Here is a 15270-nt window from a genome sequence, read left to right on the forward strand (position 1 = left end):
AATTTTGGTACATCCAGTTTCCTTATTCACGTAATCCTATTTCCTCCATCACCGATTTCGATTTCGTTCTTCACCGATTCTCAGTTTATTTCATTTTTCCATTATCCTCATATTTCCGGTTAGTTGTCTTCCTCAATTCCTCATATTTTTACTTACTCCATTACATCGTAGATTTTTTAGAATGTTTTAAACTTCGATTCTGTAATATTGCATTTAGATATATACCACTTGATATATATAATTTATAAATATATGTTGATATACAGTTTCCAAAAAATATGATATATCGGTTCTGATATTTAGTGTATATATACACCTTCACATATACAATAATACATATAAATTGACATACATTTACTGAAAAGTGGAATATGTTAAATTGATTTATGAATAGTATATATGAACATTATATATTTTAATTTGTTAAATTGGTTTACGTATTTTATTTCAAATATTCATATTATATGTAAAAAATAATAAGTTATATTTAAAACAATAGTGATTATGTATGAAGGGTAATATATTAAATATAAAAAATTGAGAAACTTTGATTAGTATGCTAGAAATTTATGAAAAATATGAAAATAAAATAATTGACCTAAAAAATGGAATATGAATATTTCAAATAAAATTCTGAAACAATATACTAAAAGTCTAATAATAAGAAGAAAAAACTAATTTAATAAAGAAAACTTGCATCTTTTTCAGTTATGGCCAACACGTCCACAACGGTCACAGCTAACGCGTCTCTTGAACTTCATTTTAGAAGGAATTCTAATCTTCTTTGGTCCACGAACTAAACGTTTTACATTCGGTGGGAGGATGACAACTTCAATTTTTGTATTATTGAATATATGCAGTAGTATATTTGTAACAAATCGCGAAACATAAACATATTATGCAGTAGTATATATGTAAGAAATCAAAGAGAATACTAATCAAATCGAAAAAAGATAAAGAAAACAATACGAAATATGAAAGAAAAAAAACATGAACTATATGTGTCACTAAATATCTGTTATTGTATATATACAGATGTATATACTGATATCATCGTCCGTATATGCAGTGATATATAATGAAATTCAACTACAAATTATGTATTATTGAATATATGCAGTAGTATATATGTAACCAATCACAGAACATAAATATGAATAAGATGTATGTATATGATAAATCACATAATAGATGTAAATTAAACAGTGATATATAAATGTATATATTGTTCACGAAAACATTACTACACAAAAATATGAATAAGATGATTGAAACATGCCATAATTATTGAATATATGCAATAGGATATAAATTGAGTAAAAAAACAAATTACAAAACATGAGAAAAAATTTGTGTATACATATAACAAATCACAAAACATAAATGTATTATTCAGTAGCATATGTCACTACTACAAAATCTTCTTTACTTGACACTAGGTATTTTTACATACTTGATGCTTTTGTTAAAAAAACGTCAAATATTGACCATTTTAAAGGAAAAACGTCAAATATAGTCTAAAAAAAGTGAAGTTTTCACGGAGTTTTTCGAATTATTTTGAGTTAACCTTTGCTTGACGTTTTTTTCGCATCAAGTATTGCAGACATTTACTTGACGCAAAAACAACATCAAGTATAGTTTAAAGAAGACAAAATTTTCACCAAAGTTTTTGAATTATTTTACATTAGCTTTTACTTGATGTTTTATTTCGCATCAAGTATAGTGGAGATTGTACTTGATGGTTATTGCGCGACAAGTATAGTTGATATTTGCTTGACATGGAAATAACGTTTGATATTTTGAAAATTAATGTTTTAAAAATGTCAAGTATAAAAATATAAAATTATAAAATACAAAAATACTTTTTATTTCTCTCGTTTCAGTAAGTAAACTTATTAAAATAAATTTATAAAATAAACTTACTAAAATAAAGTTATAAAATAAAGTTATTAAAATAAAGTTATTAAAACAAAGTTATTAAAATAAGATTAAAAAAACTTATAAAAATAAATTTACTAAAAGAAACTTATTAAAAATAAATTTAGTAAAAGAATTTTATTAAAATAAACTTATTAAAATAATTAAATTATTTTATTAAAAACAAATTTATTAAAAATTTCTCTTCAAACCTTTTATCTCCCTCATTTCTCTCATAAAACCCTCAATCTCTCTATCTCTACCTTCATCTTTAGTCTCTAAGTCTCTCTATCTTCACCAGCCACCAACTACAGCCCATGCAAGGTCTTTATCGCCCGTGACCACAGCTACACAAACTCCACCGCCCGCAACCACAACCATTACAACTCACCGTTGTCTCCATTTTCGGACAATGACCCATGGCATCTCCAGACCCACGACCTTTCGACGGTGACACACGGCCTTCTGACGGTGACCTACGGCCTTCGGATGGCTACCCACGACCTTCAGACGACGATCCATTGCAATTTGATGATGACCCAATGCAGTCCGACGGTGCCCACACAAACTTCGACCCATGGTGACTCCGACCCAAATTTTCACCTTCCTTATTGGTAAATCTCATCTCCTCTGTGCATTTGCTTTGTGCATTCTCTGGTATTAGTTACATTATTTACAATTGCAGATACAACACCACCCATTATTTACATTATTTTCTCTGTGCATTTGCTCTGTACATTCACTGGTATGAGATTCTAAAACATTTGTTGTTCAATATGATTTGTTTTTTTGGTAGAATTTTAGAGATTTTAAAATTTTTGATATTCTATAATTAAGATTAGAGATGAAAATAACGGACCTCTATGTTCAATATCCTTTTGCTGAAAAGAATCTTAATAGTCTGAAATAGAGAATAGAATATCAAAATTAGGAAGTGTCTAACAATATCAAGGAAAGAAAATCAAATTTTGATGCAATGAGAGGGTCATAGTCTGAATTAAGCAAATAAGTAAAAAGATAAAATAAAACAATAAATGAAACTGAAGGCTTTAAGCATCTTCATAGAACTTTCATCCTGGTCTCCAATTGCGTCTCCAATTGCATCTCCTTCAAGATATTCCATCAAAGAAGACATCGATGCCTTGCTTAATGAATCTTGCATTAGAAACTTAGATTAATGGGTGGTGTTGGAAGTAATAAGTATAAATTGGTTCTTGGCTTCAGATATGTTTATTTTTTATAATTTTATTTTTATTTTTATTTCTACTTTTGGTTTGAATTGGTTCTTTTTGTTCAACTAAACTGAAATTTGGTCAATTTCTTTTGTTAGAAATTAAACACCAACTCCATAATAGGGAAGGGCATAGTTAACCGAAAAATTCAATTCAACGGTTCAAATCAAGGTTTAGAACTTAATTAAGAGAAAATCGATTGGAACTTATTTTCTTAAGAAAATAAACTAAACCATTACAACACTTGTTAATTTGAGCTTGATTTCGATGTAAATGATCTTACTACTAGAACACTTAGGCTAGATTGGGATTAAGAGAATAGATTGAAACTTACACTACAAGAGATGGGGTACTCTCGACGCTAAAAAACATCGGCAAAAATAAAAAAATACGTCAGGAAAGGATATGTCGACGTATATCACGACGTTGGGAAGAACGTCGGGAGAACCGCGTCGGGAGAGGCTTTCCCGACGCCTAAAAAAACGTTGGCAAAGTTGGTATAGGGAATACCTCTTTCCTGACGGACCTTATGCCAACGCACCTCGCGGCGTCGGGAATGCCTCTTTTCCGACGTTTTTTTTTTACGTTTCATTGCGTCGGAAATTCCTTTTCATATATATTTTTTAATATTTCATTTCTATTTTTTTCCTTAAAATATTTTGCTCAAACATTCACAACGATGTTCGGATTGCTCAAATATTTTTTCTGACGTTTTGGATTAAATTAAAACAAATTGAATATAAATTAAAATAAATTAAGAAATATACAAACACAAATTTTTTAAAAAATTAAATTAATAATACGAATAAGTTTACAAAATATTAGTAAGTTTAATACAAAAAATATAGTTCTCATAATACAGGAAAACACAAACATAATAAAAAGTCTCCCAACGAGGTGCATATGCGTCATTCTACACCTTTGGTCCTAAAAATGATATAAAAGTAACTAAGTTTAGTATATAATCATATATTTCAAAAACTTAAGAATAATAGAGACATATATACGTACCGCAGAGCTAGGGATCATGTGGTGGTCCCTGTTGTTCACGAGTTAATTCTTCTATCATCTTTTTCATTGTTTCCACTTGTGAAGCTAACGCTTGGTGATTTCTATCTTATACTTCAATCCGTTCCAAAGGTTCATGAAGTTTAGCTTGTAATTCAATCTCTTTTTCTGTGGACTGCGAACAAGATGTCAACGAACGGCTTGCACTCGTCGTTCTGCAGGCCTTCGGCTTGGGTCCCCAACCAAGGCCTTTTGAGTAGCCTGGTCATCTACCCAACACCTGATCGCATATCTCATCTTCAGAGAGTGGCTGACTACCACTACAAGAAAATGGAGCATTCCCGACGCCGAAAAGCACGTCGGCATAAAGAACGTTGGGAATAAGGGCTTTCCCGACGGCATCAACAATGCGTTGGGAGACGCGTCGGGAAAACAATCTTTCCCGACCCACCACGAAGGCATCGACAAGAATACGTCGGGAAAAGGGTAAATTAATTTTAAAAACGAACTATTCCCGATGCCGTGAACAGTGTGTCGGGAGCGGCGTCGGGAATATGGGTTTTTCCCGACGCCGCGTGAAACGTCGGGAAAAGGGTTTAATGAGCGTCGGGAATTCCCCTTTTTCCGACGCGTTTTGAGGGATTTCCCGATGCCACGTCATTGCGTCGGGAAATCCCCTTTAAATTCGTTTCAGTTCTGTAAATTACAGAACCGAAACCGAGAGGAGAAAAAGAAAGGAGAAGAAGAAGTCGTCGCGCGATTGTTGCCGTTGTTCCGCCGCCGTCCGTCGCCGCCCTCCCTCGCCGTTGTCCCTCGCCGCCGTCTGCCACTTTAGTTAAGTGAAATATGAAAATTTATTTAGTTTAAGTTTATGTTTTAGGGTTTTTTTTTATGAAAATTAGTTTAGGATTTTCTTTTGGAATAGATTTTTATTTGTTAAATGTATTTTTGTATAGAGTGTGTAATTTGTGGTTGAATTGAAATTGAAATTTGAAATTTGAATGGTTTAGAATTTTTGTTTTAGAAAATTGAATTGAGGGGGGATTTTATAGTTAAATGAAAATTGAATGGGGGTTGAATTGGGGGAAGGGGTTTATTGTTAAATTGAAAATTGAATTGGGAGGGGGGTTTATATTTGAATTGAAAATTGAAATTGGAGGGGAGGGGGGGGGGGGGGAGGGGTTAATAGTTAAATTGAATTAGGGGGGGATGTATAGTTAAATTTAAAATTGAATTGGAGGGAGGGGGTTTAAGTTAAATTGAAAATTGAAATTTGGGGGGGGGGGGGGGGGGAAATTTATAGTTGAATTGAAATTGAAATTGGAGGGGGGGGGGGGGGGAGTTAATAGTTAAATTGAATTGGGAATGTAATATGTGTGTTAAGATTTGTTTTGGCTATCCTGCAGTTATGGTAGCCTGTTTGTGTTGAATATTTTTATTGTTGCTTTGAGATGGCTATCCTGCAGTTATGATAGCTTTTTTGTTTTGAATTTGTTTATGTTTCGGATGGCTATCCTGCAGTAATGGTAGCCTTTTTTGTTTTGAATTTGCTGGTTTCAAGGGGTGGTAGTAGGATAGCTTGAAGTATTTTGTTGTTAATAATTAGGTTGTGTTGGCTATCATGCAGTTATGGTAGCCTCTATAGTGTGGAGGGGTTTGTAGGATGCGAAGATATTTTGAAGTATTTTGTTGTTAATAATTAGGTTGTGTTGGCTATCCTGCAGTTATGGTAGCATCTATAGTTTGAACTTAGTTATTGAAAAATAGTGAAAATTCAGGGGAGTAAGTTATGGATGTGAGAGAGTGAGAGACATATGTTTCAAATCAAACCTATTTATGTTTTAGGGACTTAAACGATGGATAAGGGTTGGATGAAACTTAGAAATAAGTTATCCCTTGAGTATAGACATGGAGTGACCCAATTTTTAGAATTTGCCAAATTTCACGTTGATGCTTACGAACGATTGAGGTGTCCATGCAAGAGATGTTTGAATTTAAATTGGAGCTCATTAGAAGGTTGGAACGACATCTGCTAACTATTGGAATATCCCCCTACTACATAGAATGGGTGTATCATGGAGAGTCATTAAGCTATAGAGGTACAGGAAACTTTGAGGAAGGAACTAGTAGTAATCCTTTTAATGAAGGAACTAGTAGTACACAATTTAATGAAGAAGGTGATATCTTTGGTATGCTAAATGATTTACAAGCCCCTATTGAACATGAAGAGGAAATAGAGGAATTTCGTTTGGAAGATGAAATGGCGATGAATGTTGGGGTAAATATAGATGAAGATACAACAAATAATATATTTCAGGACTTATTGAATTAAGCACGTAATGAGTTGTACCCCGGTTGTTCTGAATTTTCGTCGTTGAATTTTTTGGTTAACTTGATACATGTGAAAGTTCTAAATGGTTGGAGTAACAAGTCGTTCGACATGTTGTTAAAACTTTTAAGAGCACCTCGTACAGTATGTGGCCTGTTGTGTTACTTCCTTACAATTTGCCACCATGGAAATGCATGAAAGAGACAAATTTCTTTATGTCACTGCTCATACCCGGTCCTAAATCTCCTGGTAGGAAAATTGATGTGTATCTCCAACCATTGATTGAGGAATTGAAAGATTTATGGACTTTTGGGGTGCGTACGTATGACTCTCTTACAGGTCAGTTCTTTCAGCTATACGCAGCCTTGTTGTGGACGATTAATGACTTCCCGGCGTATGGTGACCTATCAGGGTGGAGTACGAAGGGGTATCAGGCATGTCCTATATGCATGGGTGATAGATCGTCCTTCGGGATACAAGGTAGAATATCTTTCATGGGACATAGACGCTATCTTCCACAGAATCACGTGTGGCGTAGAAGTAGGCTACACGATGGAAAGGTAGAGCGTAAGGCTCCTCCTGTGGTGATGAATGGGGATGAAATATTAGAACAACTAGATCAGTTGGAGTTTCCAGTTATGAGTAAAAATCCTTCAATACAGGATAAGAAAAGAAAGAGAGCTCTTAATTGGACGAAGAAAAGTATTTTTTTCGATCTTCCTTATTGGTCGAGACTTTTGTTACGTCACAAACTTGATGTAATGCACATTGAGAAGAATGTTTGTGACAATTTGATTGGTACGTTATTGAACATCGAAGGGAAAACGAAGGATACCACGAATGCTCGGTTGGACTTACAAGATCTGAAGATAAGAAAGGATTTACATCTTGTAGAAGTGGGTAACTGATTGGTGAAGCCACATGCGAGCTACACGTTAGTCACCAGTGAACGAGTAGAGTTTTGTAAGTTTCTGAAATCAGTTAAGTTTCCCGATGGATTTGTTTCCAATATATCGAGATGTGTGCATGAAAGAGAGGGGAAAATATCAGGACTAAAAACACATGATTGTCATGTTTTATTACATCGACTGCTACCAATTGGTATTCGAGCATTCTTACCGAAGAACGTATACACTGCTATAACCGAATTATGTAATTTTTTCTGTGACTTGTGCGCCCGAACGATAAGAGTAAGTGATCTAGACAGATTGCAAGCAGATATGATAATCATACTTTGTAAGTTGGAAAGAATATTTCCACCTGCCTTTTTTAGCATTATGGTGCACCTTGCCGTTCACTTACCATATGAAACGAAGATTACTGGTCTGATTTCTTATAGTTGGATGTATCCGATTGAAAGGAGTCTACGAACGTTAAAGCAGTATGTTAGAAACAAAGCACGTCCTGAGGGGTCAATTGCAGAAGGCTATGTCATGAATGAATCTAGCACCTTTTGTTCACGTTACCTACGTGGTATAGAGACTCGATTCACAAGAGATGAGCGAAATGATGATACCACTGTAGAGAACGAGGTAATTGGTGACTTTGAAATTTTCAAGCAGAAAGTAGGACCCTTAGGTGCATCAAGTGTTCGTGCTATAACAGAGGAAGAGAAACGACTCTTCCATTGGTACATACTGAATAATGCTGACGAAATATCAGAGTATCGCAAGTAAGCATATTCATCATATTTGTAATTTTTAAATATTTGTTATATATTGTTCTTACAAAAATTAAACTCATCTCTCTATTAGGAAACATTTGAGACTCTAACGTCGATATGCTCAAAATTCTATGGATTTGTATAAAATACATGAACGAGCATTCCCTGAATGGTTTCGAGCACAGGTGTTAGAACTGCGTCAGTCTGCAAACCTATCTGATGATTTCTTCTCACTAGCGATGAGACCATCCTTTGACGTTCGTTGTTACAATGGATGCATCGTAGGTGGTGTAAGATTTCACACTATTGAACTTGATTCTCGACGTACTACTCAAAATAGTGGAATAATGGTCATTGGTGAAAGCGATGCAAGTGGAACTGGAGACAATAATTTCTACGGTGTTCTGGACGAAGTGTTGCACGTACAATATCCGTTGGGAAGAAATGTATGGCTATTTAAGTGTCGGTGGTATGACACGAACGTAAACAAAAGTCAAAGAACGACACACATTGAAGTAGGGTATAAATCTCTCAACACATCCCGTTTTTGGTACGTGGAGGAACCTGTAATTCTTGCGACTTAAGCACATCAAGTTTTTTATGTAGATGATCCAAAAAATGGTAGCAATTGGAAAGTTGTGCAAGTCATCCAAAATAAGCGTATTTGGGACGTACCAGAAGTGGAGGATGTTCAGAATGACCATATTAATATACTAGAAGTTGTTGTAAGCCACCAAGTGGATGACCACATCGAGGATGACATTCTATGTAGAAATGACGTTGATCACACAATCGTTGAAAGACCGATTGTGCGTCATGTCACTGACGACTTCATCGACGATGTGGATGAACACTTGTCACATGCAAGCGATGAGGAATTATAGTGACAAATTAAACCACGTATGCACATATTTATATATAATTTATATATTTTGATTCTAGCTATGTGTTCGTATTTGGTTATTGAATGTTTGTTTTCTATATGTTCATAGTCATTATGTCATATTGACGATCAAATTTTATGGAGACGGACGATATGTTCCTCCAGTTTGAGGAGGATTTAGATAACATTGCGGGAGGGTCGTCATCTGTGGGCGACAATACGGGTGAGTCTAAGAATTTTCTTCATTTTTAACTTACAAATATTTCATGTAGGGGTTTCTAACTTTATATGTCATTTTCTATTTATTGAGCAGGGTCTTCTTCTCAACAAACAACTCCGACTCCTAGGAGACGTGCGCAGTCTCGACTCTTGGAGTTAGAGCGCCACGTTGCAATAAATGGGCGCATTCCGATGACGATCGTCCCTGGAGCGGAGAAGCCTATTTCTCCACACGCCGTTCGCTTCAGCCAGGCGATAGGCGTGTGCCTGCGAAAGACATTTCCCGTCCGCTGTCTTAAGTGGGCGGACGTTGGGAGAGAATACATTGAGGTCGTCAAGGGCGACCTCCAGGTAATTAAATGCACTACACATTTATATATGATTTCATTTGAAACATATCTAACTTTAACCAATCTAATGTGTTATGTTTGTAATGTGTAGCGATTATTTGTGCTTGATTTCAATGATCAAGCAATGAACAGGTTTGTTGAGCATCAGATGCTCACGACCTTTAAAGAGTTCCGAGCCGACTGTCATAGACATTTCAAAAAGTACAGCGACCTAGAGGAGGCTCGTGTCAACCCACCAAACGCATTGGTTGGACGTGATGAGGATTGACACTTCCTCTGCGACCATTATATCAGCCGTGCATTCCAGGTATTTGTCATGATTAATTATGATAACAAGTTTTAATATGTATAAGAAATAAACAATATAATTGTTTTAATGCAGGAGCAATCACGAACGAACAAGGCTGCTAGACAGAAGCAGCATTACAATCATAGTAGCGGGTCCAAGTCGTTTCTACAACGACAGTATGAGCTCGCTGAAAGAAGAGGGCAGCGGGTCGATCGTGTGGAATTGTTCCGGGAAACACACGTTCGAGCTGGGACATTCGTGTCGCAGGCCGCCGAGGATGCGCATGTAAGTTATACCCTTATTAATTATCCACTTTTATTATATATTTTTGCGCGTTACCTAACATAATTTTTAAATTTGTTGCAGAATCAAATGCTGAAACTCCAATCCCAGCCTACCCCAGAGGGTAGTCAGCCACTCTCTGAGGATGAGATATGCGATCAGGTGTTGGGTAGACGACCAGGCTACTCAAAAGGCCTTGGTTGGGGACCCAAGCCGAAGGCCCACAGAACGGCAAGTGCAAGCAGTTCGTCGACATCTTCTTCGCAGTCCACCTAAAAAGAAATTGAATTACAAGCTAAACTTCATGAAGCTTTGGAACGAATTGAAGTACAAAATAGAAATCACCAAGCATTAGCTTCACAAGTGGAAGCTATGAAAAAGATGATTGAAGACCTAACTCGTGCACAACAGGGACCACCACATGATCCCTAGCTCTGCGGTACGTCGTATATGTCTCTATTATTCTTAAGTTTTTGCAATATATGATTATGTATTAAACTTAGTTATTTTTATACCATTTTTAGGACCGAAGGTGTAGAATGACGCGCATACGCACTTCGTTGGGAGATTTTTCATTATGTTTATGTTTTTTCTATTTTGAGAACTATATTTTGTTGTAGTCAACTTATTCGTATTATTAATTTTAATTATATTTTTTTAATTTGTGTTTGTATATTTATTAATTTATTTTAATTTAATCCAAAACGTCGCGAAATATTTTTGAGCAATCCGAACATCATTGTGAATGTTTGAGCAAAATATTATAAGGAAAAAAGTAAAAATAAAATATTTAAAAAATATATAAAAAAGATTTCTCGACGTTCATTACGTCGGGAAAAAAACGTCGAAAAACAGGTTTTCTCGACGCCGTCGATGCCGACGCATCTCCCGGCATCGGTAAAACCGCCCAGCGTCGAGAAATCCTCTCGCGACGCATTTCTCCCGACATTCTTTCCGACGCCGTTTTGTACGTCGGGATATCCTTTCCCGACGTACTTTGCATTTTCGTCGACGTATTTGTGCGTCGGGAGTACACCCGTCTCTTGTAGTGTACCCTCTGGGGTAGGCTGGGATTGGAGTTCCTGCATTTTATTTTGCAACAAATTTAAAAATTATGTTAGGTAACACACAAAAATATATAATGAAAGTGGATAATTAATAAGGACATAACTTACATGCGCATCCTCGGTGGCCTACGACACGAACATCCCAACTCAAACGTGTGTTTCTCGGAACAACTCCACACGATCGACCGACTCCCCTTTTCTCTCAACGAGCTCGTACTGTCATTGTAGAAACGACTTGGACCCGCTACTATGATTGTAAGGCTGCTTCTGTCTAGCAACCTTGTTCGTCCGTGATTGCTCCTACATTAAAACAATTATATTGTTTATTTCTTATACATATTAAAACTTGTTATCATAATTAATCATGACAAATACCTGGAATGCACGGTTGATATAGTGGTCGTAAAGGAAGTCTCAATCCTCATGACGTCCCACAACTGATATAGTGGTCGCACGGCTGATATAGTGGCACAATACCTTATGCAGAATTTTTTTCCCTCTATTATGATTAACCTTGTACCTAGTCTCGCCACATGTAGGACAATGTTGCAAATTAGCAAACTCTTTCCAATACAATACACAGTCATACTTGCACGCGTGAATAGTCTCGTATCCCAAGACCAAGTCACGAAGTTTTCGTTTTGCTTCATAAAATGAACTAGGAATAGTACTACTACACATTGGAAACGCTGCTCTTAAGAGTTCTAACAACATGTCGAACGACTTGTTACTCCAACCATTTAGAACTTTCACATGCATCAACTTAACCAAAAAATTCAACGACGAAAATTCAGAACAACTGGGGTACAACTCATTATAAGTCCTGAAATATATTATTTTTTTCTATCTTCATCTATATCTACCCCAACATTCATCGGTATTTCATCTTTTAAACGAAATTCCTCTATTTCCTCTTCATGTTCAACAGAGGCTTGTAAATCATTTAGCATACCAAAGATATCATCTTCTTCATTAAATTGCTTACTACTAGTTCCTTCATCAAAAGGATTACTACTAGTTCCTTCCTCAAAGTTTTCTGTACCTCTAGAGCTTAATGACTCTCCATGATACACTCATTCTGTGTAGTAAGGGGATATTCCAATAGTCAGTAGATGTCGTTCGACACCCTCTAATGAGCTCCAATTTAAATTCAAACATCACTACAAGAAATTGGCTTTTTAATAGCCCACGAGGATAGCCCATTTCAAATAGAGCTATTGAAAAACGTGAGAATAAAATATCTTCAATTAAAAATTAAAAGGATTTCCCTAAAATTTCACCAAATCATTTTCTCCTCCTTTCATTTCCCTCTCAAATTTTAGAAACCCTCATTTCATTCCCCTCCCCTCTCAAATTTCAGAAACCTGTTGTCATCTCTCCCCCTCTCTCCGTCGCTCTCTTCTGCTCACTCCCTCTCTTTCTCGCCCTTTTCTCCTCACCATCTATCTCTTTCGTCGTCTATAATGCTATAATTGATAGGTTGTACACTTGCACACCGATGGGAAACCTCTATTGTTGATAACCCGAGAACCTATCGCCTAGCCACTCCATGTGCCGTTTAACTTGCTGGACGTCGACAGGATGCCACACGACCAATCTGCACCTAACCTCTGTGTCAAAACCACGTTTACTGCCGAAAGTTGAACCACAATGTCGAATCCCTCTCGTGTTGAGATCTGTCCTCGATGAAGCTCGATCTACACCATTGGAGCTGTTATGGGTATGTTTTGGTGAGTATTTATAGTTTTCTTGGATTTATTTTATACCAATAGGCTTTTGACTCAAATTAATTGATAACTTTTCTCATTTCATTATTCACATTTTCGATTAATCAAGGAAAATCACACATTAAGTATAGGCGTGCTAGGCTGCCTGCCAATCTTGTGGAGGCGCAAAGAGACTTATTTGAGGCTCATACATATGAGCGGGTGGATCGCCTAGACTCCTACCACACGGGGTGGACAAAGCTGGCTCGCAATGCTAATACTGGAGTTGGCATTTTCAACTGAGCTTTTGAGCTGCCTACCAATTTGGTTGGTTTTCTTTCTCTGCTTTGATTGGGTGCAAATGTCCTACTTGTTTTTGCTTGCCCATTTCAAAAGTTGGTAAGTTTTTCTTTTTATATCACAATTTGGACAGTCTTCCATGCTTCTTAGGGGAGTAGATAGTAGATAACTTTTACTGGCCTTGAGTATTTGCTATGAATAATAATTAATAAGGAAAAAAAAAACAAGAAAGAAGCTAGCAACAGCTACAGGAAGGCCATTGAGTTCAAAAGAAAAAAAACTCTCTTGCTCATTATTGGTGTTATTGTTCTTCATGCAATTAAATTATTTTTCCCTTTCAGGAATATACCATAGTTTATAATTTATATTTAAGTACTGTGTATTTTGTCTTCTGGCCAGTCATTTGGGACCTCCAAAAAGACGAACAAATGAAGAGGAAGAAGAGAAAGGGAAACATCCAAATTCTGAAGTGAGAACTCTAATTGATTGTCTGTGCAACTATATTATTCCTTATATTGCATTTATGGATTTTATTTGACTCTTTTTTACCACTTTAGGACTCTGTTTACCACCAACCCACACTAAATTCCACTGGAGCTTTACCACCCGAGAAACCTCCAATGTTTAAATCATCAGTTGGTAAGATATTTTCCAGGTTTTCTGTCAGTAAACTATTGGCATTTCTTATTACTAGCTCTTCGTTGGTAAACAAAAAAATGCTTGCTTATTCTATTGTCATCTCTGTCTGTTACCATTAGATTAATGCTTGCTTATCTTCTATTGGTAAATAGAATGAATGTATTTTATTGGTTTGTCATTTTTCTTTGGGCTTGAGTTTGTTAAGTAGATTTTCTTGTGATAATTTTATTTATGCATACTAAGCTTACATACTAATTGTGGAGTCCTTTACAAATGAAGTTTAGGCAAAAATTGGTATGATTGAAGAATTTAAAACATCCTATTATCTTGATTTCTATTGATGCTTCACAAATAATTTGTTTTTGTATCCAAATTATTTAAAAGTCAGGCGTATCTGGATTAGATACATTCTTGAGTACTTAAAAGATTTCAAAACCTTAATTGTTGTGTTTTTGGGTTGTTCTTCCAGATGTATTACTAGATAGTTGTAATGCAATTCATTTGGCTATGGAAGAGAAGTCAACTGCAATACAATTTCATCTATATCAATAGAAGTCTTCATATTGTGTCAACTTTCGAATAGAAAAAGATACCAAGAATTATATGCTTTGCTAAGATCATATACTCTTTTTCAAAGCTGCTCTGTTAAATGAGCTATGAATTAAAGTTTTAACACCCTTCTGTACTTCTTTGGAAGTCTATGCAATCTTGTTTCAATGTTTTTAAGATAAGATGATCAATCTTAGGAACAGACATATGAGGTCAACTCCAGAGGACTGAGTATATTCTCAAAAAGTTGTCAGCTAATCTAAAAATGTTAATAGTAGTTAGGAAGATGTGAAACTTCATTGGGATGAATCTTTAAGGAATGATATTTTGCTTCATCCTTTCAGTTGAATTATAGTTGTTTCTCCCGCTGCCTAGTTAAAAAAGAAAAGATCCAACATATCCTCCAAGGTTTTTGTTTTTTTTTTTAAAAAATTAATTTTTAAAATTAACAACTTTGTTTTTGGGGAAAATATCGTGTTTAGGTACTACCTCGGTAAAATATTTGTTTTATGTTACTTATTTCTCAATAGAATTTATTAAAGAAAATAAAAAAGTTTTTCAATGAATCCTTTATTTGAAATTTATTTACTTAATTCCAAGGGCAGAGACACGATGTTTAGTGCTCTCCCAAGCCTTCTCTTTGGACAGTCTTTGGGGGGAGCTATGGCTTTTAAGGTACATCTAAAACAACCTCGATCATGGAGTGGTGCAATTGTTGTTGTTGTGTTTGTGTGTGTGTGTGTTTTTTTTTTGTTATGTGCATTCTATTGTTGGTCTGAAATTTTCTTATATGCTCTTCTGTTCTTACTAAAGCTCTCATGGCCTAAAACATTGTTT

General features: G+C 35.6%; 1 protein-coding gene across 1 annotated transcript; it reads left to right on the forward strand.

Annotated features, from left to right (window-relative positions):
* The first annotated feature begins 9138 nt into the window (after positions 1-9138).
* LOC127144065 (uncharacterized) lies at positions 9139-9991 on the forward strand. Its single transcript, XM_051079618.1, has 3 exons — positions 9139-9255; positions 9346-9602; positions 9693-9991. Exons 1-3 carry the CDS (start codon positions 9171-9173, stop codon positions 9867-9869), a joined length of 519 nt encoding a protein of 172 aa, XP_050935575.1. The 5' UTR covers positions 9139-9170; the 3' UTR covers positions 9870-9991.
* Positions 9992-15270: the final 5279 nt, after the last annotated feature.

This window comes from Cucumis melo, chromosome 11 (genome assembly GCF_025177605.1).
Source record: "Cucumis melo cultivar AY chromosome 11, USDA_Cmelo_AY_1.0, whole genome shotgun sequence".
Taxonomy (NCBI): Eukaryota; Viridiplantae; Streptophyta; class Magnoliopsida; order Cucurbitales; family Cucurbitaceae; genus Cucumis; species Cucumis melo.

Excerpts from the sequence above, each read along its gene's own strand:
- LOC127144065 (XM_051079618.1), top strand. The coding sequence starts at position 9,171 with ATGGAGACGGACGATATGTTCCTCCAGTTTGAGGAGGATTTAGATAAC. Across the intron at positions 9,256-9,345 it reads ATCTGTGGGCGACAATACGG|GGTCTTCTTCTCAACAAACA; the intron begins GTGAGTCTAAGA and ends TTTATTGAGCAG. Across the intron at positions 9,603-9,692 it reads TCGTCAAGGGCGACCTCCAG|CGATTATTTGTGCTTGATTT; the intron begins GTAATTAAATGC and ends TGTAATGTGTAG.